At 45.6% G+C, this 24,884-nt stretch overlaps 1 protein-coding gene and 1 pseudogene across 4 annotated transcripts in view; one reads left to right on the forward strand and one right to left on the reverse strand.

Annotated features, from left to right (window-relative positions):
• Positions 1-9,534: 9,534 nt before the first annotated feature.
• LOC114630897 lies at positions 9,535-9,809 on the forward strand (annotated as a pseudogene).
• A 4,534-nt stretch (positions 9,810-14,343) lies between these two features.
• Positions 14,344-24,884, reverse strand: part of Ogdh (oxoglutarate dehydrogenase) — a 67,010-nt gene continuing 56,469 nt past the window's right edge. For 3 of the 4 annotated variants that reach the window (XM_028776948.1, XM_028776937.1, XM_028776941.1), the window contains exons 12-23: positions 24,466-24,618; positions 23,694-23,796; positions 23,293-23,421; positions 22,835-22,985; positions 22,420-22,547; positions 22,152-22,330; positions 21,709-21,780; positions 21,038-21,166; positions 20,062-20,134; positions 15,893-16,056; positions 15,526-15,680; positions 15,296-15,416 (exon numbers count right to left, since the gene is read on the reverse strand). In XM_028776948.1, the coding sequence (XP_028632781.1) occupies positions 15,296-15,416; positions 15,526-15,680; positions 15,893-16,056; positions 20,062-20,134; positions 21,038-21,166; positions 21,709-21,780; positions 22,152-22,330; positions 22,420-22,547; positions 22,835-22,985; positions 23,293-23,421; positions 23,694-23,796; positions 24,466-24,618 (1,557 nt within the window). Of the gene's footprint in view, positions 15,417-15,525; positions 15,681-15,892; positions 16,057-20,061; positions 20,135-21,037; positions 21,167-21,708; positions 21,781-22,151; positions 22,331-22,419; positions 22,548-22,834; positions 22,986-23,292; positions 23,422-23,693; positions 23,797-24,465; positions 24,619-24,884 lie in introns of all 4 variants that reach the window. The other variant, XM_028776942.1, reaches the window with a different exon arrangement.

The raw sequence follows: 24,884 nt of genomic DNA on the forward strand, positions 1-24,884 counted from the left end.
TCTCCACAAAGATCGGTCCATGCTTCTAACCAGCCAGAGATGTTTCCAGCCTCAGAATCCCATTAAACAAAAACACCTAGTTTCCTTCCTTCCCCTCACCCTCCTCTCTCTGGCACAGAGTCTTACTATATAGTCTTAGCTGACCTGAAATTCACTGTGTAAACCAGGCTGGCCTTGAACTCACAAAGACCTGCCTGGCTCTGCTTCCTGAATGCTTGGATAAAAGTTGTGTGCTCCCTGCCCAGCCTAAAAGAGTTTGGGTTTGTTTTGTTTTTTGGTTTTTGTTTGTCTTTTTTTTTTTTTTTTTTTTTTTGGTTTTCGAGACAGGGTTTCTCTGTGTAGCCCTGGCTGTCCTGGAACTCACTCTGTAGACCAGGCTGGCCTCGAACTCAGAAATCCGCCTGTCTCTGCCTCAACAGAGGCAGGAGGGTAGTTCAAGGGTAACCTGAGCTAAATAACACCTTATTTAACAAAACAAAACACAGAGAGGGAGAGAGAGAGAGACAGAGAGAGAGACAGAGAGAGAGAGAGAGAACTAGAAGAGTCAAAGAACTAGATCAGACTAGCCTTGAGCTTGTGATACTTTGACAGTTTAGCATTAAAAATCTTTAGAACCTGATACTTTAGAACTAACTTAAGGGAGGTGGAGAGATGGCTCAGTGGTTAAGAGCACTGACTGCTCTTCCAGAGGTCCTGAGTTCAAATCCCAGCAACCACATGGTGGCTCACAACCATCTGTAATGAGATTGGATGCCCTCTTCTGGTGTGTCTGAAGACAGCCACAGTGTACTCATCAATAAAATAAATAAATAAATATTAAAAAAATAAACATATATTTAAAAAAAAACTAACTTAAAACTTGTGGACAGGTTCAAAGGCAGGATTGAAGGAACTTCAGACAGGATCAGAAAGACAGAACAGAGAATAGCAGAAATTTCTCAACCTAAAAAAGAGAGAAATTATTAGCAACTTCAGCCTATGGCTGCTAGTTCCATCTTTTCTGAGACTGTGGTAAGGGATGTGTCAAGGGAGAAGAGCATGACAGAGCAAAGCTAGTTCCTGGCCAGGAAACAGAGTCAAGATCCTTTGTTCAAAGTCACACCTGCAGAAATCCCCTTCTTCAAACTAGACCCTATCCTCTTCAGTTCTGCATCTCAGTGGTCTACCTGAATCTATGATTAAAGTCGATCTTTGATTAGGTCAGAATCTAATCAGCTCTAGAAAACCTCCAGAGGCACCCTCAGAGGTGTGCTTCATTAATATCCTAGGTGTTTCTTAATCCAATCAAGCTGACAGCCAAGATTAACCATCATAGAGTTTTGGTAGAAGAAGAGAAAGAGGACAGATGAAAAACACTCAAAGGAACCACCACTGAGCACCCTGGAAATATGACAAAAGGCATATGTGTGCAGACTCAAGACAGTGAACACAGTTCCAGTGAGCATGGAGAAACCAAAACACATGAATGCCAAGAAACCCTCTCTCTGCTCGGAAGTTCCACTCTCCACTTCCTGTCTAGCTATTGTCCATCAGATCTTTACTAAAGCCAATCAGCAAGTGAGGAAGGTGAATATTTACAGAATAGAAAATCCAGTGATGGGCCACAGCTCTACACTGGTACAGAATTAACAATGGAACATACAGAGACACACCTTCACACAGTGCACCCCAACGAGTGGTCGTGTCTATACTTATCAAGTCCAAGGTTTTGAGTTGTTTTCAGTCCCAGGGACAACACGAAACAAGAAACAAATCAATCCAGAAGCCTTGGTCTTTTTGTCAAATGGTGCTGGAACTGCTAGACACATGTGGCCAAAAAAGAACCCTGACCTTAACTCCACTTCTTATACAATTACTCAAGATGAGTCACGGGCAGAATTAGAAACAAAACAAAACAAAACAGATAGCCAACCGCAAATGTGGGAGGGAGCTGGGCCAGTGTCGCAGCCCAGCAGGTAAAGGGACAGCGTGAGCCTGACAACTTGAGGCTTGGAACTGAATCCACAGAGCTGCCCTTTGACCTGCACATGTGTGCCGTGGCATGTGCGCCCACATATACATTGCACACGCGAGTGCGGACACACACACGTAGAGAGGAGCCTACTTGTTGGGGGTTGGACACTGGACGGACACTGATGGATGTGAGAGAACATAAAGAGGGGGTTGTCTGGTGAAGAGAGATGGTTGAAGGGCATGCACATGTGAAAAGAGCTCAAGGGAACACATTCTTTATACAGGCCCAGGGGAGCGGGTCTGCTGTGATAGGTAATGTTGAGCGTCAATAAGATCTAGAATTATCCAGGAGACAACCTTGGGGTATACCTATGGCCGGAGCTTTGTATAGTTTAAAGCTTGGAGCTTGGGCCTTTTGCTGGGGCAGTCTCCCAGCTAATGTTTAAACTTAACCCAACTATTTTAGCCTACTACTCAACACCTAGTTCTATACCTCCCTGCGCTGGTCTGGGCCAAGTCTAGGCCCTTCCGTCTCTACTCTCTGTTCTCTTGTGACTCCATGTATCACTCTCTCTCCTTGGAAATTCTGCCCAGTACTTTCTGCCCCAGCTATTGGCCATCAGATCTGTATTACAACCTATCAGCAGCAAGACAGCATCTGATCCATCATTTAGATTGCCTTTAGGCAGGTGAGGAAGGACAAGCATTTACATAATGGAAAACCTGGAGATGGGCATAGAAATGACAATACCAGAATCCTGCCAGCAGTTAGCTCTCTGCAGTACAGAATTAACAACTGAAAATTCAGAGACACACTTTCATATGTTGTAAGAACAGTCACTGCAACATTCGCCTGTAAGGGAGTTTCTAGATTGAGCCGCTTCACACTCCTGCCACCATGATACCCTCACACTGTGAGCCAAAATAAACCTCTCTTCTTTAAGATGTTTTGGTAACAGTGATGAGGAAGGGGATGATACTCTTACAATCCTAGTTACTCAAGACTTTGAGGTGCACTAAGACCAGTCTGGAAAACTTACTATGTCTCAAAGCTAAAAAAAAAAAAAAAAAAAAAAAAAAGGAAAGTTTTGCTGAGTGTGGTGGCTTTAATTCCAGTACTCCAGAGGCAAAGACAGGTAGATCTCTGAGTTCAAGGCGAGCCAGGTTTACAGAGTGAGTTTAAGACCAACCAGAAGCCGGGCAGTGGTGGCGCACACCTGTGATCCCAGCACTTGGGAGGCAGAGGCAGGCGGATTTCTGAGTTCGAGAGTTCGAGGCTAGCCTGGTCTACAGAATGTAGTTCCAAGACAGCCAGGGCTACACAGAGAAACCCTGTCTCGAAAAAAAAAAAAAAAAAAAAAAAAAAAAAAAAAAAAAAAAAAAAAGACCAACCAGAGATACAGAGGAAAAACTAAACTAAAAAACGAAAAACAAACAAACAATAAATTTAAAATTAGGAATAGGATCTTTAAAGAAATGTCAAATACAAGTATACTTTTTCCCCCAAATACTGTATAACTTATGTTAACAAGGAAGATATATCCATTTATTTATTTATTTATTTATTTATTTATTTATTTATTTATTTATTTATTTTTTGGTTTTTCGAGACAGGGTTTCCTCTGTGTAGCCCTGGCTGTCCTGGAACTCACTCTGTAGACCAGGCTGGCCTCAAACTCAGAAATCCGCCTGCCTCTGCCTCCCAAGTGCTGGGATTAAAGGCGTGCGCCACAACCGCCCGGTCCTCCTTTTATTTTTTATTTTTCTTTTTTGGTTTATTTGAGACAGGGTCTCTCCATACAGTCCAGCTGTCCTGGAACTCACTGTATAGACCAGGTTGGCCTCAAATTCGCAGAGGTGCAACTGCCTCAGTCTCCTGAATGCTAGGATTAAGAGTGTGCATCACCGCTGGGCAGTGGTGGCACACGCCTTTAATCCCAGCACTTGGGAGACAGAGGCAGGCAGATTTCTGAGTTCGAGAGTTCGAGGCTAGCCTGGTCTACAGAGTGAGTTCCAGGACAACCAGGACTACACAGAGAAACCCTATCTTGAAAAAAAGAAAAAAAAAAAAAAAGAAAAAGAAAAAAAGAGTGTGCATCACCATGCCTGGTGTTAGATTTTTCGAGAATAGTTTAAACAGATAACGCCAGACCAAACGGTTCCACGAGGGGAGGGGATTTATTCAGGGTGGAGGATGGGGCGAGAAACGGGAGGAATGGCAGAGAGTGGAGAGAGAGAGAGAGAGAGAGAGAGAGATAGAGAGAGAGAGAGAGAGAGAGAGAGAGAGAGACCGGCCGGCCACGACCACGTGAAGAGAGAGGGAAGGGAAGGGAAGGGAAGGGGGGGAGGGGGCAGAGGAGAACCTGCAAGCGCAGGATCGAGGGACTAAGAGAGAGAGGAGCCTCAAGCAGCCCCCTTTATAGTGGGCAGGCCTACCTGGCTGTTGCTAGGTAACTGTGGAGGTGGAATTTAGACAGAATACTAACACCTGGTGTCAGAGCACCTTGTACTAGAGTTACAGGCGGTGGTGAGCTGCCAGAGGGTGCTAGGAATCAAACCCTGGTCCTCTGGAGGAGCAGTCAGTGGAATTAACTATGGGGTCATCTCTCCAGCCCGAAATATAAACCTTTTATCTTTCCCACCTAGCAAAACTTTTATGCAAATATTTTAATCTTTTCTCTCTCAGCCAGTAAAGCCTTTGTTTATACAAAGGCCTGATGTACTAAAGGGGTTGACCCCACCCTTTCTTTCTTTTTTCACTGAGCCTTTTAAAACTAGCCAATCTCGAAATACTGTGAGGTTGGATCGTAGCCAATGGGGAAAAGACTGTCACTACCAGAGCAGGAAAAAAAAAGTGCACTTCTTGCCTCTGCGTGTTTGCTTTTCTCGGAATACCCTCTTGATCAGGAGCAAAGTTTTGTCTCATTGAGATACTTTTAAAAATGTTAGTTGAGCTGGGGAACCAGAAAGCACTCAGGGACTATTTTATAGTTATATTAACAGCCACTGCCTGCCTTACATTTCAAACAGATCTAAATACAGATGCATGGCTTTGTGCACTGGCCATCTGTGCATTGCCTTGTTGAGTTATAGAAACCTTCCAATTTTAACATATTTTAAGACGTGGTGTTAAAAATTATATAGAAGGGCTGGAGAGATGGCTCAGCTTGCAGGCTGCTCTACCAGAGGTCCTGAGTTCAAGTCCCAGCAACTATATGGTGGCTCACAATCATTTATAATGTGATCTGATGCCCTCTTCTGGCACACACGTGTACATGCAGATAGAGTACTCAGACATAAAATAAATAAATAATCCTTAAATATATATTATATGTATTATAAATCTTTAAATATATAAAAATATTATCATGAAGCTAATCAAAGACAACATTGCAATAATAGCAGTAGATACAACTTTTCCAAAATGTCCATATTCTTATATTTTCTCACAAACTTTGAATCTGCATGATAGAAACTCCCAGTTGTCTTCCTTGAAGCAGCAACTTTACCACTTCTTCCTCTTGTTCTTCCTCTTCCTCCTCCTCTTCTTCCAGACAGGTGTAGCCCTGGCTGTCCTGGAACTTGCTCTGTAGATTAGGCTGGTTTCAAATTCACAGAGGTCCCCCTGCCTCTGCCTCCCGAGTGCTGGAATTAAAGGCGCACACCATCACAGCCAGGCCCATCACTTCTTTTTAAATGTTTGCCAGACATTTGAGTTTGTAAGCCAGTTGTCTTTTCACAGAGAAGTGACTTGGTGTGACACAGGAACTGCACAAGTGTATTTCATGTTTCTCGAAATGACATTTGGCTTGGCTACCTGGGTTTCCCTTTCCCTCTCATACATGCATTCAGGCGTTAACAAATTAAGTCATGTTGCTTTGTCAAGGGTGTTCTGAAGAGAACTTGGAGGTTTGTTCCACATGCCCATGAGGAGCCATCTGAGGAAGCATAGGGCCACACTGTGATGGAAAGGCTGTATGGCTCCCAGCAAATAGTTCATACACAAAATACAAGCAAAGTCTTTTGTTCTGAAAACTGACATGACCTTATTGACCCTGGACCAGAACTCAGAGACCGAAAGGGTCTAACAGGTTGTTAGAATGCTCCTGACCACTCCATAAATATGGGCTGTGTTAATGTGGCTAACTCCAGGACTCCCATGCAGCCCACCACAGCCTGAATCTTTGTCCTGAGAAGGTTAGACTGATTCCATGACAGACTTCAGATTGGCATGTAAGGAGACTAGGCCTAAAAAGCCCAGGCAAGTCAGTTACTAACAGAGAAGACTCCCTGTGGACCTTCATGCCCAGGTAATGGAACGTCCAGCCACCTGGCCCGAGGCAAGGACAATGGGTCAGCAGCAGTTTCCAGACTTCTTCAGCTACTTCCTCAGTGAGAGTTCCAGAGCTCCCCAGCAAGTTTCCAGCCCCCACACCCTGGTTATGGAATGTCTGTTGAGATGGCCCCAACAGATTAACACAAAGGTCACCTACCCAGGAATTCCCTAATGTGCTTTAAATCAGGCCTGCAGGTTCACTCGGGTGTCTCTATCTTGGTAATGGGGGACCCAGTATGCTGGACTTCTGCAGAATAAAACACTCTTTGCCTTGAGTCCGGGTGTCATTCTTCAGCAAATCATGGACCCTTAAGGTACCAGTCTCCTCACCTTCCCAGAACCCAGCCAGTCACTATTTCTCCAAGCCTGTCATTAACTGGCTCCCTTATTCCCTCAGGGGCTGTGGGCAAGGCTGAGAGAGCGCTCAGTCCGGCCTGCATCCTTCCTGACTGCTGTAGTGGAGGCCCTGACGTGGGCATGTGGGACAGCTGTTACCTGTCTTCCACTTCCTTTCTCTAGGGGCCACCTTTGACTGTGTTCCTTCTATCATGTTACTCTTTATTTTAATATTTATCGACCTTTATGATTTATTTTATAGGCGCATGTCTTTGTGCCTGAGTTTATGTGTACTCTGTCGTGTGTGCTGTGCTCATGGAGGCCAGAGGGCACGGGATTCCTGGGACTGCAGTTAAACGAAATTGTGAGCTACCGTGTGGATAAATTGAACCTAACCTAGGTTGTCTGCAGGAACACTTAGTATTCTTAACCACCGAGCCATTTCTTTACCTCACTGTTTTCTTCCTTCATGCTGATTTTCCTGGCTTCAATTACCTTCGAGGGCCATGTGTCTAACCGCAAACTGCTAATGCCCTGAATCTTCTTATCCAACCGATTGCCTGGATACCTGTCAACTCCTGGCCCATGCTCAGCCACACGCCTTCTCGCTGCATTGCTCTGTGCTGCCCTCTGCTGCTGAAAACGATGCATGAAAACTCACTTTATTAGGAGAGCCTGACACCTCGCCCAGACTGTTCACTATTTCCGTTCTTAACCGGAAGCCAGTGGTGGAAACCCCAGGGCTTTCCCTTGTGTCAGGCTGCTCAGCAAGCAGTATACATGCATGTCTATGTTGTACACATGCACTGTTTTGTCTGACTTCACTGTAAGACTCTATCTTTTTAAAAAAGAATTATTCACTTATTTATTTTTATTTTATGTGTATGGTTCTTTTGCCTGCTCGCATGTCTGTGTAGCATGTGTATGCAGAATCCAGATCCCCAGGAACTGAAGTTACAGGCAGTTGTTAGCTGCCATGTGGGTGCTGGGAATTGAACCTCTAAAAGACCAACCAGTGCTCTTAACCACTGAGCCATCTCTCCAAGTAACTGCAGGGCATTTCTACATAGAGCTAGGGAGGTGGGGCCAGGTAGACTCCTAGACTTGATGACCAGCCACCAGGCAGGAGATTCCACAGAAAAGGAGAAAATCTTTACATTTGAGAGGATTAGTGTCTAGAATCTATAATGAACTAAAAAAATTAAACACTAAGAAAACATACAATTTAAAAATGAGTTATAGAATGAAATATAATGCTCTCAAAAGAAGAAAAAGGCTAGGGAACATTTTTAAAATGTCCAGTATCCTTAGGCATTATGGAATGCATATTAAAATCGCTTTAAAAATCCATCTGGGGCTGGAGAGATGGCTCAGTTGTTAAGAATTACACAGAGGACTTGGGTTCAATTCCCACATGGTGGCTCACAACCATCTGTAACTCCCATTCCAGGGGATCCTACACTTCTTCTGAGTCCCACAGGCATGCACATGTACATGGTACACAGACATACATCCAGTCAAACACTCCTAAACATAAAATCTAATTAGCTGAGCGGTGGTGGTGCACACCTTTAATGCCAGCACTTGAGAGGCAGAGGCTGGTGGATCTCTGAGTATGAGGTCTACATAATGAGTTCCAGGACAGCCAGGGCTATACAGAGAAACTTGACTTGAAGAACAAAATAGAAAACTAAGAAATTCCGTCTGACCTCATTCTGAATGGTTTTCAATGCCCCTTTTGCTCCCGAGTTGTTTCTACATGCTCTCTAGTTGGTTTTAGCTCCTGAGGGAAGGTGCAGAGACCTTTATTGTCTATTAATAAGCTGTTGGCACTATTGGCTGTTAGAACTGTTGGCTGGGCAAGTTCCAAGCCATTCTAACCCTTTAAGGCTGCTAATTCCCAGACAAATGCCCCATTACTTGCCAATCTGACCTTGCCCTGGCTTGCTCTGATCCATGTGTGCCTCATGGTGACTCGTTCATCGCAACCTCATGGCAATCCTGTTCCTACCACACAGTCTCTCCACGTCTCCTCCTCTCCCCGTGGTTCTTCTCTACTTCCTCTCCACTTGGGATCCCTGGCTAGGATCAGAAGGCCAGCTAATTGGCTGATCAGCTCTTTATTGACCTGAAGATGATAGAGGAGAATGTTTACAAAACACCAAGACTGGTGATGCTTCATAAAAATAACAGTACCAAAGTCCAGTCCGGCCTGTACTCAACACTCTGATGCTACAGAAATCGGCATTTGAATAGTACAGAGACAACCCTTACATAGTGCACAGGGAGATAGTCCCAACAGTGTCTATCACCAAAACCACCAATAACAGAAAATATTGCCATATATGCGGGGATTGAGAACCCTTATACATATTTGATTGAACATAATTTAGTACAGTTACTTTGGAAACCAGTTTGGAGGTTTCCCAAAGTTAAAAATAAGTGGCCCTGGCGAGATGGCTCAGCAGGGAAGGACACTGTCTGCTCTTCTAGAGGACCTGAGTTCAATTCCCAGCAACTACATGGTGGCTTACAATCATCTATAAAGGGATTTGATGTCCTCCTCTGAAATGCAGATGTACATGCAGATAGAGCACTCCAACACTTAAAATAAATAAACAAACAATTGAATCTGTCATATGACCCAGACTTTCTAATCCTGGGCATACACCCAAGGGACTTCCAGCCTACAAGGATACCTGCACGACTACATTCCTTGCTGCCCTATCTGCAAAGGCTAGGAAGTGGAGGGAGTCTCGATGCCCGATAGCTGATGAGTGGATAATGGAGAGGTGGCACATATGCATAATACAGTACTATTGTGTCCTACTTAGCAAACTGTCAACATGACAGTATAGAATCTCAGGTGTGGAGGGGGGTTCAGTCTTCTCTGTTGCTAGGAAGTAGGCAACTGGAGGGAAGATGGTTTACATCTTGAATGGTCAAGTGTTGGACAGCCAGAATCAGTCCCCATGGAGACTGTCTTTCAGAATAGATTTCTTCTGGGGAATAGCAGAATGTGTGTGTTTTTCCAAAACTCTTGCTTCAGCAAGATGTGAAGAAGAGACTAGGGGAGCCCCTCTGATTCCAGATACGATGATGGAAGAGAGCCACCAGGAAACCTCCGGATCAGTCACCTCGTGGCCCCAGCCCTCCTCCAATGGCTGGCGGATGAGGAAGGTAAACATCTGCTCTGAGAAGCAGACAACTAGACATACACACGCGTGGAAGGAGGTCATCAGGAGGTGAAGAGCGGCTCTCGCAGGAGAAAATGGTGTATGTCCAATCAAGGATTGTTCTGTGTCCTCGAAGATGAATGAGGTCATGCTGGGAATTCCCTCTGCAGGATCTGGCCTGACTGAGATGCAATTCTACAAATGTACATGTTTGTCTCCTTATCTTTTTTTGTATAGTTTGCTAAAATAGTAATATAGATTTAAGAAGTAAATATTTTTAGGTTGCAAAACTTGATTTTTCATCTTTATATTATACCCAAAATCTTTGATCTGGAATAAAGGTCATGTATTTTTTTTTTTAAAGAATCTTAGGTGTGGAACTGTCATTTTTAGATTGGTATGCTGGATACTTTTTTTTAAAAATATTTATTTATTTATTTTATTGATGAGTACACTGTAGCTGTCTTCAGACACACCAGAAGAGGGCATCCAATCTCATTACGGATGGTTGTGAGCCACCATGTGGTTGCTGGGATTTGAACTCGGGACCTCTGGAAGAGCAGTCAGTGCTCTTAACCGCTGAGCCATCTCTCCAGCCCATGCTGGATACTTTATGTCAACTTGACACAAACTAGTCATTTGGGAGGAGAGAACCTCAGTGAGGTAAATGCCTCCAAATATGCAACCTTACAGGCATTTTCTTAATGTCTAATTGATGAAGGTGGGCCCATCATCACATTGTGGGTGGTATCATCCCTGGGCTGGTGGGCCTGAGTTCTGTAAGCAAACATGCTGAGAAGCAAGCCAGTGAGCAGCATTCCTCCATGCTCTCTGCCTGGAGACCTCCTGCCCTCCGCGTTCCAGTCATGTTCGAGTACTTGCCCTGACTTTGATGAATAGTGGGCAGTGATATGGAAGTATAAGCCCTTTCCTTCCTAAGCTGCTTTGGTCATGGTGTCTTATCACAGCATTAGCAACCCTAAGACAGCTTTGTGACATGTCTGAAAGGGATTATCTTGATCATTACTTGATACAGGAGGGCCCAGTCCACTGTAGGCAGCACCTCCCCTAGGCAGATGGTCTTGGTCTAGTGGCAGTGAGTGCAGAACACTATTGAGCCAGCAAGCAGTATTCATCCTGGTTTCTGCTTCAAATTATTATTTTTCTTAAGGGTTTAAGTATATGGGTGCTTTGTCTGCACATTTGCACACCAGAAGAGGTCATTAGATACCATGGGACTACAATAATGGTCAGTTATGAGCCTTAATCTGGTGGGTGCTAGGAATTGAACTCAGAACCTCTGAAAGATCAGACAAGGTTCTTAATTGCTGAGCCTTTTCTCCAACCCCCAAATTATGTTTACTTTTAAAATGATTTATATTTATTTTACATGCATGGTTTTGCTTGGATGTGAGCTGTAACTGGAGTTACAGACAGTCGTGAGCTGCCATGTAGGTGCTAGGAATTGAACTCAGGTCCGTTGGAAGAGCAGTCAATGCTCTTAACTGTTGATCCATCTCTCTGGCCCCCAAATTATATTTTTAAAAAGATTTATTTTTATGTGTACAAGTGTTGTGCCTGTTTATATGCATGTATACCAAGTGCCAAGGGAGGTTATAAGGTGGTATTGGATCCTCTGGAGCTGGAGTTACAGATGGCTGTGAACCACTGGATGGATGCTGGGATGGAACCTGCAGCCTCTATAAGGACAAGACATGTTCTTTCTTTCTTTCTTTTTTTTTTTTTGTTTTTTTTTTTTTTTTGAGACAGGGTTTCTCTGTGTAGCCCTAGCTGTCCTGGAACTCACTCTGTAGACCAGGCTGGCCTCAGAAAACCACCTGCCTCTGCCTCCCAAGTGCTGGGATTAAGTGTGTGCCACCACCGCCCAGACAAGACATGTTCTAAACTGCTAAGCCATCTATCTCTCCAGCCCCCTGCTTCAAATTCTTTTTTTTTTAATTAATTTATTTCCTTTACATCCCAATATCAGCCCTTCCTCTCCTCCCAGAACCCCCTCACACAAGTCCTCCCCCCCCCATTCCCCTTTCCTCTTCTCTTTTGTTCTGAGGTAACCAAGGCCCTAAAGGACAAACTGCATGCTCTCTCTCATATAACTCTTAGGACGGAGTGTCTAACATGGAGTACCTATGCAAGATGGGCATTAGGGAAGGGTATTCCTGAAAGGAGACGCGATAGTAGGACACAGGCAAAAAGGAAAAGAAGAGTGCAGTAGGTGGAAACTGTAGGCGGGTGAGATGGAGTATTAGCCAGGATAAAAGGAGTATAAAGAAACAAACTGGAACACCGAGATATGTCCATGCGTGCAAGTGTCTTGAGTTGGGGGGACCTTGCAGGTACAACTGCTCTTTAAATGGATTCAAGACTCCTCCACGGGGGTGTGGAAGACCAGTGCCTGTTTTTTTGTTTTTGTTTTTTTTTTCGAGACAGGGTTTCTCTGTATAGCCCTGGCTGTCCTGAAACTCACTCTGTAGACCAGGCTGGCCTCGAACTCAGAAATCCACCTGTCTCTGCCTCCCAAGTGCTGGGATTAAAGGCGTGCGCCACCACCGCCCGGCTAGTGCCTGGTATTGTAAGCTTGGCTAACAAGCCAGCTCTGTGGAGGTAGCTGCCCCTGTGGAATTAACTAAACTGGTGTAGTAGCATGTTGTTTTCTAAATACCTGTTTAAATCGTTAGACAAAAGAGGTGCCCAACTTTCATCAGAGAAGCATCTTCTTCTTACATTGAATGATGGTGAATGAACACAGAAGGCAGATGTTTAGCTGCCCAAGATGCAGAAAAGGAGTAAGGGATGTGGGCCCAACCCTGAACAACTTACTCATGCTATTGTCTTGAAGACTCAGAACACTGCAGGGGGGAACAGGAAGTATGTGATAGCTGGAAGACAGGGTGAAAATGCCCTTTCTTAGACTTGACACCTTCATTACAATCAACCATAGTTACCTGGCCCACACAAGACCAGTCAAGGAAGAAATTGCTTCCAAGGACCCTACCCTTTCATAAAGCTCTACCCTGTTTATTAAATCCCCTTTTCTACAAAGTATATTATAATAAAAGCCAATTTGATTCTAAAAAACAAAACTCAAAAAAAAGTGTGGGTCCATGATGGCCTAGGGTACGGGATACCTCAAACATGAGGAGTGCACGAATCGGCTCCCTCCCCACTCTGAACCTGGCACCATGAATCCAGCTCCCCACCATCAACCCCAGTAGAATTTATTACCGTCAGTTACTCACTTGTTTGACCTTATAAAGTGCTGTCCCCCAAGCCCCATCCTACAGCCCCTGGGTATGCGGATGAAGTATCTTACAACACCCCTGCCTGGTCAATGGTCCATATAAACCTTGCCCCAGAGATCTTGGCCACCTTCCTAGGGGGCATAAATAAGCTCTTCTCTCCCCCCCAAATAAAACAAAACAAAACAAAACAAAAACCAAAAACCAAGCTAGTCTTCCTGTACGTGTTCCCAGGTGTCTTTACTGGCAGCACCCTTGCTGCTTTTGGAGATCCTGTACTGCACTCACCCACACCTGGCTGAGCTTCCCACCCTCTAGTCCAGTTCTGTGTGTAAAACAGCCTTGCAGACAAGCATATGCTGACCACAGGCAGATACAAACTACTGTCCTGTCCTTCCCACCTCTGAGAATAAGGGACATCATTCCTATTCCAGGACATTGTCTCCTGGGTGCTGACTGTAGTTATCAGACATGCTTAAAATCAAGATACATGGGGGTAGCAGGAGGAATGAGAGGCTGAAGGCCCAGGCTTGGGCTGGTGCTGCCTAGAAAACAAGGACCTGTATTGGGGCAAGGCTCTCATTCAAGTTGGGTGCTGAGGCTTCAAATTTCCAGGCTAAAAGACTGTCATCAAGATAAGCCCATGTGAGCCGGGCAGTAGTGGAGCCCGCCTTTAATCCCAGCACTTGGGAGGCAGAGGCAGGCCGATTTCTAAGTTTGAGGCCAGCCTGGTCTACAGAGTGAGTTCCAGGACAGCCAGGGCTATACAGAGAAACCCTGCCTCGAAAAAAAACAAAAAACAAAAAACAAAACAAAACAAAAAAAGATAAGCCCATGTGGGGGGCTAGAGAGATGGCTCAGTGGTTAAGAGCACTGACTGCTCTTCCAGAGGTCCTGAGTTCAATTCCCAGCAACCACATGGTGGCGCACAACCATCTGTAATAGGATCTTAAGACAGCTACAGTGTACTCATGTAAATAAAATAAAAAGAAAACAAACAAAAAGAAACACAAATACTATTAAAAAAAAAAAAAGATAAGCCCATGTGGAATGCAGACTGAAATATAAAATGTGCAGTCCAGAGTTCAGAGCACTGTCCAGGCAGAGCAGCTAACCTGGTTCCCATCAAGTACCTACTTATAATGGCTGCTACCCATGAGGGGGAATAGAAAGCTGTGGGGCACACATCCAGTTGGCAAACGGCAGTTGGCACCCCCACTCCCATGAGAAGACTGTTCTCAGGGAGGTGGGGAGGAGGCGGAACACAGAGCGACAGCAGACAGGCTGGCCATGATAACTTAGTTTATGGGTCAAGCCGATGCAATGCAAAGTTGGTTGTTCCTTTTTCAGTTCCTTTTTTTTTTTTTTTAACCAAAATAAATAAATCAGGTCTGTCCCTGTGGATGTCATAAGAGGGAGGAAGGACAGCTGGCCCCTTGGGACACTGCCCTTGTCCACTGATCCGCTTTTGACCTGCCTTGGCACAGCAAAGAAAAGGATTCGCCAACAGCTTCCGTGTGTTCAGGGGAACAACAGAGGAAATTAAGTGGCTGGGGTTAGGACCAAGAGGCAGCCAGTGCCTGGGGTTCGGGACCCAAGGGAGCTTCTGGACCTTACTCAGAGCCAGTCACTCCAGGCACGGTAGCTAGGGCAAATCTTCCACATACAGCCTGAAACCCACGGTGGGTAGCAGAGCTAGACCTAACATCACTGCTAAAGCCTCTCCAACACTTCGTGCCAGTCTCCAGTCACTCAGCATCTAGAAGACACCCAAACCCTGCCAGCTACCGTTCCTCCAGGAGCTCTCAGCTTGGCCCTAGCAAGAGGAAACTACTCCTAGCCTTGAATCTGTGACGATGGGTGCTGAGGACTGAGTGCTAGTACCCTGGGAAGTCACATAGGGCTTCTGTTCCTCCCCTGGAGGATTACACAGGGAGGATGGGTGGGGCCAGAGCTTCCTTCCCTAGGATGTCCTGAGAGGGCTCCCTTTCTTCATCCTGCTCCTTACGGTCTTCATGAAAGGTGTGCAGCCTGAGAGAAATCAGCACAGGCTGGGCAGTATGTGGCCTGGGGAGCAGCTGAGCACTGGAGTGGACAACTTAATTCCTATGAGAACAGGGACAGTGTGTGGCACAGCAAAGGGCAGACGTGTGGACAGTGCTGAGGCACTAATCTTTAGTTGAGAAGCAAAGAGCGTCATGGACTTGGGGGCCATGGCCTGATAACTCCAGGAGCATCTAAGAGAATTTCTTGAAGGCGTCCAGGTCAAAGGCTGTGTCCAGAAAGCGCTGTAGCTCTGTCAGGTGAGTTTTCTTGTTGCCAGTGGCTGGAGCGGCTGCTGGGTCTCGGCCAGCATACCTGAGAGAAACAGAGAGGGAGCAACAAGGATAAAGTCAGAGGAGCCTGTTCTTCTCTATAGCTTGCCAGCAGGTCTTTCAGGCCTCCCCATCAGGGACTTGGGTTTTACCAGACAGGCTTCGCACGGTCAATGGTGGTCCGAAGTCTTGGCTTGACATAGTCATAGTAGCCTTGATTCTTGTGCTCTTCCTGGCACCAGGCCAGCTCAGCATTGGGATACTTCTGTGCCTCTTTCAGCAGGAGGTCAAAGGGGAATGGTGATAGCTGGAGAAAGCAGGGTGAGATCAACCAAGGGACACTCAGAGGATGGGTAGGGTTAAGCAAAGGGAGGCTTGGATTCTAGAAGGAAAAGCTCTGCAGCTACTGCAGGTAGGAAAGGTTAGGAATCTCAGTAAATCATGTTCTGCCAAAGTACCATAGTGCAAAGACCCCATAGGTGGGACATGACACCTAGCTGCTATGCCACAGGCTCTCACCTGCTCAATCCTCGTAATAGCCACCTCCTCTGTCATGTCCCTGGCTTTGCGCTCTCGGGTGAGGTCATAGTACACCTTGCCAGTGCAGAAGAGAAGTCTTTTGACTTTGTGTGGGTCCTGAGCTGCAGGTCCATCTTCTGGGATCACACGCTGGAAGTGGGTTCCTATAAGAAAATTTCCATATCTGGGCTGATTCTTTCTTCAGATCTATTCTACAGCTGTTATAAATGAACTGAGGGTTGTCACACAGTGGCTGGAATCTACAGTTTCTAAGAGTTACTACAGTTTCTGAGGGTTAGAGATACTTCTTCTTCACAAGTTTCTGATGTCTGTGCCACTTGCTCAGACTAAGAATGATGCAAAATCAGGCCTGGGGATATACATCTTTAACTCTAGTATTCAGGAGACAGAGGCAAGTAGATCTCTGGAAGTTTGAGGCTAGCCTGGTCTACAGTGTAATTTCCAGGCCAGCTAGGGCTATATAGAGACAATAGCACAAAAAATAAAAAACAAAAACCGAGAAGCTGTACAGAAATAATGTAAACAGGACATAGCAGGTTATTTTTAAAAGGCCTGCCTATTTTATACTTTAAGAACAAATAATCTGATGGAGGGGACCTGGAGAGGTAGCTCAGCAGTTAGGAACCCTGGCTTCTCTTCCATGAGACCTAGGTTTAATTCCCAGTACCTAAATGACAGCTCACAACTGTCTAACTCCAAGGGAGCTAGGAGTTCCAGGTGATCTGATACCCTTAAACATATACATAAATATAGAAAAATACTAACGCACAGAAGAAAAAAGAAATTAAACAGCACCCCCACCCCCAACATCTGTCAGAGGGCAACAACACCCCCACCCCCAACATCAGTCAGAGGGCAACAACACCCCCACCCCCAACATCTGTCAGAGGGCAACAATACTCCCACCCCCAACATCTGTCAGAGGGCTGTAGAACTGGCTGAGGGTTAAGAGCACCTGTTGTTCTTGCAGAGGACACACTCTGATTTCCAGCACACACATGGCAGATCCCATATGGATATTCTTCTGACTTCTTCAGGTACCAGGCATCCACATGGTACACATATATATGTACATCCAGGCAAAACATTTATATTCACAATAAAATATATTTTTGTAAAAAATTTTTAAGGTTTATTTATTATGCATACAGTATTCTGCCTGTATGTATGCCTGCAGGCCAGAAAAGGGCACCAGATCTCATTCTAGATGGTTATTAGCCACCATGTGGTTGCTGGGAGTTGAACTCAGGACCTCTGGAAGAGCAGACAGTGTTCTTAATCTCTGAGCCAACTCTCCTACCCTGCTTTTTCCCCTTATTTTTTTTTTTTCGAGACAGGGTTTCTCTGTATAGCCTGGGCTGTCCTGGAACTCACTCTGTAGACCAGGCCCCCCTAATTTTTAAAAAGAGTTATTTATTTGTTTTAATTATTAAGTACATTGTAGCTGTCTTCAGACACACCAGAAGAGGGCATCAGATCTCATCACAGATGGTTGTGACCCACCATGTGGTTGCTAGGTATTGAACTCAGGACCTCTGGAAGAGCAGTCAGTGCTCTTAACTGCTGAGCGATGGCATATCTTAAAAACCAAACCAAACCAAACCAAAACCAAAACCAAAACCAAAAATAAAACAGACCTGGTGGCACACCCTTTTAATCCTAGCACTTGGGAGGTAGAAGCAGGTGGATCTCTGTGAGTTTAAGGCCAGCCTGTCCTATATACTGAGTTCCAAGACAGCCAGCACTATATATTAGAGAGGCTCTGTCTTAAACCAACTATCTAATGGCTACTTATATAAACACCTTGCAAGTTTACAAATACAAAAAAGTTAATACACTCAAGAGGGCATATCCAAACAATTGTTGCAAGAACTAGTGCTCACAACACAGAAGTGACTTAAGAGACTGTTTTCATGATTAAACATTCAACTCAAAAACATAGAGTATGGATGGAAATCCATGGCAGAAATTATATTCAATGGTGAACGACTGGTTGCTGCTCCTCTCAGGCCAAGAATGAAGCTAGCATGCCCAGTCTCATCACTTCTATTCAACACACTACTGGAAGTCCTAAACAGAACATCTGGACAAGAAAGAAAATATAAGCGGCATCAAATACAAAATGGAGAGTGAGGGTGGGTGAAATGTTTCAGTGGGCAAAGCACCTGCCATGCAAACCTTGCATGGGTTCGGTCCCTGGAACCCACATAAAGGCAGAAGACCCAACTCCTGAAAGTTGTCTCACTCCCCCCTCCCTTCCCCGACTCAGACACACACACACACACACACACACACACACACACACACACACAAATAAAAATAAAATCCAAATGATAACATTGTAGAAGAGAGCATTACTCTCTAAAACTCATATAACAACTCAAGGAACAATGAATAACCAAATAAAAATTTTAAGACAAATAAAAAATATTCAGAAGAAACAGTTTCTGCTTTCAAAACGTACTACAAAAGCTATAGTAAAGTGTGGCCCTGCCCAATAGACTGGGACAGAATAGAGTACAGGAATAAGTTCTCACACGCAAGATCAGACAACTTTTACCACAGGCATCAAGGCCACTCCATGGTAAAGACTAGTCTTGACTAATGGTGCTGGAAAACTGGAAATCCACATGCAAAAGAATGGCAGGATCTTGAAGGATTATTTGTACACCCATGTTCAAAACAGTGTTACTCACAGGACCTAAAGCCAAATGCAGATTGTCTTTTGGATAAGATCAAGTGTGTAAAGTGGGATACTGTTCCACCGTAACAAGACAGGAAATGATGGCATACACTGTATCACATGTGAATCCTGCAGACATTACACTAATTGAAACAAGTCTGTTATAAAAAGACCTGTACAAACTGAGCACTCCTATTCTTTTTTTTTTTTTGGTTTTTCAAGACAGGGTTTCTCTGTGTAGCCCTGGCTGTCCTGGAACTCACTCTGTAGACCAGGCTGTCCTCGAACTCAGAAATCCGCCTGCCTCTGCCTCCCAAGTGCTGGGATTAAAGGCGTGTGCCACCACCGCCTGGCCCAGCACTCCTATTCTTTAGATCCAAAATCTGAAAACCTTCTGAATACCAACATTACATCCCAAGTGGAGTACTCATCTGCTTTGTGACAGGCTGCAGTCACAGCACAGGTACACTGGAGATACAGAGTGACTTTATTCTATGTATACAAGCTGCACACAAAACAAGTGCAGTCTGCATTTAGACTTGAGTCTATACAAATATTCCAAAATCAAGAAAAATCCCAAATCCAAACCTTCTCTAGTCCTAAGCATTTTGGAGAAAGGTTGCTCCTGTACTCACTCTAGTAGACCGTGGATGCCAGAAGGAAGGTGTGGGACTACTTACTGGGTACAGAGTCTCAGTTTCACCTGATGGAAGTTGTAGATAGATGCTGAGATGGCTGTACAGCAGTAAGAACACTCTCTAGTTAGACACTCAACACTTAAAAAAACGGCTGACAGTACATTTCACATTATGTAAATTTTACCACACACAAAAAATAGAAAATAACAAACAAGAGGTTCACTGTATAAGGCTCTAGGGGCTTGGTGGCTGAGAGGAAACTGTCTTTGTGGCCTCATGAGCCCAGGAGCATTTTGGGCGGCTACAAGCTTAATTAGCACCTGCTTGTCACTTTCCATGTAGAAGTCTCAAGCCTCAGACTCCTGTCTCAGCAGTGAAGTTGGCATGTTCTCTCCCTCTCCCACATCTTATCCGATTCGCAAAGAACTTACCAAGGCTTGTACTCCTGTGCTGTGGTGAGCTGTTGCAGGCGCCTATTTGTGATCCTAGACTCATCGTGGTGTCTTTCTTTGTTTTTGGTTTTGTTTTTTTGAGACAGGGTCTCACCATGTAACTCTGGCTAGCTTGGAACTTGCTCTGTAGAGTAGGCTGGCCCTGAACTCAGAGATTGGCTTGCCTCTGTCTCCAGAGCACTGGGATTAAAGGCATGAGCCACTAAGGCCTGGATATTTTAATGCAGTTCCAGGGGAACTCACAGTCAGAAGTCTTTATATCATGACTAAAAGCCAAAGGAGATTGGTAAGTACAAGTCCCATAAACCCTACAGAACAGCAAAGAACTCCCAGCACTAATACCCTCCCCAGAAACACCTATGCCCCCACACCTACCTGGAAGCATCTCATCAAAGCTAGTTCTTGCCTCAGGGTGGCGCAGGAGGGATTTGGGAGTGAAGACGATTAACTGAAAGACAAAATATACTCACAGTAGACTATATCTTAAAGATTTTAGAATGATGGTCCGAGATAAAGGACATCTAAGCGGTGACCTTTGGTAGACAGCCAGGATACCCTGTCTTCCAGATCTCAATGGGAGTCTCACTCGAAAAATGCAGGAAGAAAGAGACACTAATTTCTCTGCTCTTTACCTCCTCTGGTGGTTGTTTACTCTTCAGGGCCATCATCCTGGCCTGCAGCCTCTCCTAGGTGAGCTGAGCAGCTCACAAGTGATCTCAGAGACAACACATCTTTAGCTGGTCTATAGCTGTGACAAGGCTATTGACAGGGCTGTTCTGCTTTGTGGATCTGCAGGCTACTAGGGACACAATAGTCCTGAAGTTAGCCTCAAATGACCCCCTTGCAGGATCCCAGGGCAGCAGGACTCTCCCTGTATCCTTATCCCAGGTACCCTCTTTCTGATCATTTTGTTCACTTGCACAATAGAACATAACATCTACTCATGCTTCAACAACACCCAGCTCAAGAGCTACTTTCTGAGCCTCCTGAAATTCCTTGGTCCCTGCTGGAGGCTTTTTTCAACTCTTTTCCAGTCCACAGCCTAACTACATGAAGACCTATCTTATTTCTCAGTATACCATGACATGACTATACTTGTCTTCCTTGCTGGACTGAGGATTGTATCTCTTACAGGCCAAGCTCACAAGCACATGAGGACTTAGTTCGGAGTGAGAATGTTTAGTTCCCTGGCATTCACAGCAATAGGACCTGGCTTCTGAGACCACATCTCATCCGTATTACCCTTTAGGTACCACTCAACCAACCTAAAGTAAAAGACACCAGGGCAGTCCTTCCTTGTGTTTACACAGGAAGCTGGCACCCTGGTCGTTCTGGAGACCCCAGCACTGACCGGCTTCCGGAAGGGCAGCAAGATCTGTCGTCGTAGCACATGGAAGAAGTTGCCAGGAGTGGAACAGTTAACAACAATCCAGTTGCAGTCGTAGAGCTGATTGATGTCAAAGTTTTCTTCCTGCAGGTCCTAGAGCATGGAAGGAAATGGCCAGTGGCCAACAGCAGTTGTGAGCATTCTGCCTGGGGTAACAGTTGACAACCCAGGGCAGAGAGGACCTTCTCACAGGAGACAAAAGACTCACTGAGGACAGTGAGGAACAGGCTCCACAGGTTCCCTGAGTCTGAGCCCCACTTAACCCTTGGCAGCTCCTGAAGGCCACTGCTTAGCAGTGGATGGATGGGATAGAGTAGACACAGGTGCTGGTAGAGTCAAGTCTACTTTTCCTTAGAAGCTGACTCCTAGTAGTCCCAAGTTCTTTTAAAACTGCTTTAAAGCAATGGCAATGTCACCTAAGAGTGCAGGCTGAAGTTTGTTGGCTTTCTGCAATAACAGGAAACAAATGAAGTAGCCTATTCCAGTGAGATCAGAAGGCATGGGGCCACACTGGTCCACCCACTCTAATTCCTAAGGCAGAGAAGAGTGAGCTGAACTCTGACCCCTCAGGGCATTCGAATGGAATTCTCTCCTAGATGCCCAGGCAGCTGAGTACCAGGGTCTCCTCTACTCACAGGCAGGACATCTGGGTCATCATTGCACATCTGCAGAAACCGCTCTGGGCGGGCAGAGGAATGCTCGGGACCCTGAAACCAGACACACAAATTACTTCTCGAGTTTTCACATGCTGACATCTGCTGTACTTGCCGTTTCTTTCTCTTGATGTCAGAACTCATTTGACCCCCCCCCCCCCCCACTAGCAAAGCACAGGGCAGCAGGGCACCAGGGATGAGGGAACTGAGTGACTGAAAAACAGCATTAGCACCATCTGTTTGCTCAGAGATGGCCATGCAGGATGCATGCAGATGCACCACCCTTGCCTTCCAAAGTGTTAGCTAGTCTTTCTATCTAAAATGGGTGGGAAGCACCACCATAACCCTCTGGTCTTGTTAGGGATGAGGTCCTAGACGGTCTGTATCCAGGTCTTGAGTGCTGTGGACAAGAGAAGTTGTCTCACCATGCCTTCCATGCCGTGAGGCAGCAGGAGCACAATGCCATTCTGCCGCACCCACTTTGCCTGTCCTGGGCAGATGAACTGGTCAATGATGCACTGTGCCATGTTGTTGAAGTCACCAAACTGGGCCTCCCAGAGAACCAGAGCATTAGGGCTAGCCATAGCAAAGCCCAGCTCAAAGCCTATAAAGGACAGAAAAGGAAGAAAGACATGTTCAGGACCACCATGCAAGGAATGCAGAAGACTGAGGTGGGGTTGGGGTTGGCCTTACCCAGGACACCATACTCAGACAGCGAGCTGTTGCATACTGTATAAGGGGCCTGATTTGGCCAAAGGTGGTTCATGGGGATGCAGGTTCTTTTGTCTACATTCTGATCATGGAGCACATGGTGGCGATGGCTGAGGCAGAATGACAAGATTAATAAGCAGGAGTACAGATATCTGAGGAACTATCTGAGCCTTAAAGCACTAACAGGTCCATTGTGACAGCCTGGCTTTCTGCCAGATACTGCAGGGTATCACCCTCCCAGCATATAAACAGAGCATCCACAACAAAACAGGAAAGGTGAGGGGGCCTAGACATTGAGAATCCAGTGCCTTCTGGAAATGATTCTCTTCATCTCTGGAATATAGATTCCAAAGCCCTTCCCTTCCTTTTCGAAGTGAAGGATAAACAATTTTGTTACCTGAAGGTACCCCGCTCCACATCCTGGCCACTCAGCCGGACATGGATGCCTTCCTTCAGGAGTGATCCAAACGCCATGTACTCTGCCAGGGCCCAGTCCACAGTCCGGTTTGTCACAAGCTCTCTGCGAGTCTTCAAGATCCTGCTCAGCCCTGCAGAAAAGAGCATTCACAGCACTGCAGGCCCAGCTCCTGTGGATGGCTTACTTCCTGTGCTCCAATGACAAGCACGGAATGACAAGCACAGCCTTTGCCACCCAGTGTCAGAAGAGCAACGTGGTGACCTCTTAGTTGCTTTTCTGCTTCTTTCCACGTGAAGGAACTCAAGTAGGAGCTGAGTCTATCAACATACCCATGGGCTCTGGACAGGGGAGTTTCTAATGGGCATGGCTGGGAACAGTGTCTTCAAGAGGTGCTGATCTAGGCCAAGGTTTCCACATGGAAGTGTGGGATTGGTTACCTCCATGAATAGTAAAGTTCTCCACAGGTACAGAGCTGGCCACCTTCCCAATGTGGGTCAAGACATCCTCCTCCAGGCCAGTGGAGGGGCAGACCATGCTCCTGGGCTGTCCATCCAGGGTGAAAAAGCCTAGGAGAACAAACAGATGCCATCTATTTCCGAAGGGACATCTACAGAGCAGAACAGAGCAACAGCTCTGCCTTTCTAGAAACTTCACCACAGTGCCACATGGCTTTGGCAAATAAAAGGTTAAAGACAATAAAGCCTGGATGGCCTCCTTGGGGACTACAGAGGCTCTGCTGAAATAAAACAAGCACTATGTGTTACGGGTCTCTAGGAAGAGGGTTCATGGTTACATCACTTCACGAGGAGTCTGTCTGCTGTGATGATCCCTTGCTTACCAGGCCAGGGGGAATCCAGCCAGTGCTTGATGTGCAAGATCTTTTCATCTTTGGATCTGGCGAATGCTTCCTCACAGATCTTATCGTACTTGGAGATTTCCTCCTGGAAGAGTGGGTACATGTGGCTAACTGAGTATGGCACACTCATGTCGTACAGCCCTATCGCACCCTGGCCTTCCAGTCCTTCCATACTTTTGCACACCCAACTACATCTGTATTTACTCACACTTGCCAGTCTCCAACACACAAAGCCTCTTTAACATCTAAAACAAGCCTGTAAATTTTGTTTCTCATTCCCTACATTACCTGGCTGGAAACTTTGTTTAGTCCTGAACATTCTCCTAAGAACTGGCTTTATGTGTTTTAGAAGACTGGGTTTTAGAGCTGTACCTTCAGCAGCTGTCCAATCTGGGCCCGGGTACCATCCCATGTGTCTAGAACTCCTGCTCATGCTGTCTGCATGTGACAGAGTGCTCTGTGCAGATCATACAGGATCTTTATCAAGCTGGATGGACCCTGGTTCATACATCTCTCAACCCAAACAGTATCCACAGAGAGAACCTACTGCGAGGCACCTCATCTGGAATACCTTTCTCCACCTCTACTAGATCTACCTTCTTCAAAAAGCATTTTGATATCCTAGATCTTCATTGATGTTGAAATGCTGTAGTTGTCAAGACTTCACATGTTTTCACTTGGGTCCTAATAATAAGACTGGCTTGGAAAAATCCTCTCCAGCTTGCCACAACACCTAAGGCCTGACAGGACACACCTCATATTCAGGCTGGTTGACAACACCCTGGGATACTAGCAGTTCTGCGTACTTCTGCAGTACAGGCTTCTGCTTGCGGATCTGCTTGTACATGAGTGGCTGTGTAAACATAGGCTCATCCATCTCGTTGTGGCCATTTCGTCGATAACAAACCTAGTCAGAGTAGCAAGAGAGAGCTGTGAGACTGACTGGTCTGTGGAAAAGAACCCCATTGTGTGTGTGCGGTTATCCGACACTTCATCTGTGTGATACAACATGGCTGTCACTGCTTTGCCTTAACTCACTTCCTCTACAGCTAAGATCTTGTTTTTCTCTTTTACACAGTGGATTTGCTCTATCAAATGAGACATAATGAGAGCGACTTGGGAATACAAATTCTTGATTTGTAAAGCAGTCTTAGATAGGACCGGATGGGTTAT

The sequence above is a fragment of the Grammomys surdaster genome, unplaced genomic scaffold (genome assembly GCF_004785775.1).
Source record: "Grammomys surdaster isolate TR1022 unplaced genomic scaffold, NIH_TR_1.0 67, whole genome shotgun sequence".
Lineage (NCBI taxonomy): Eukaryota > Metazoa > Chordata > Mammalia > Rodentia > Muridae > Grammomys > Grammomys surdaster.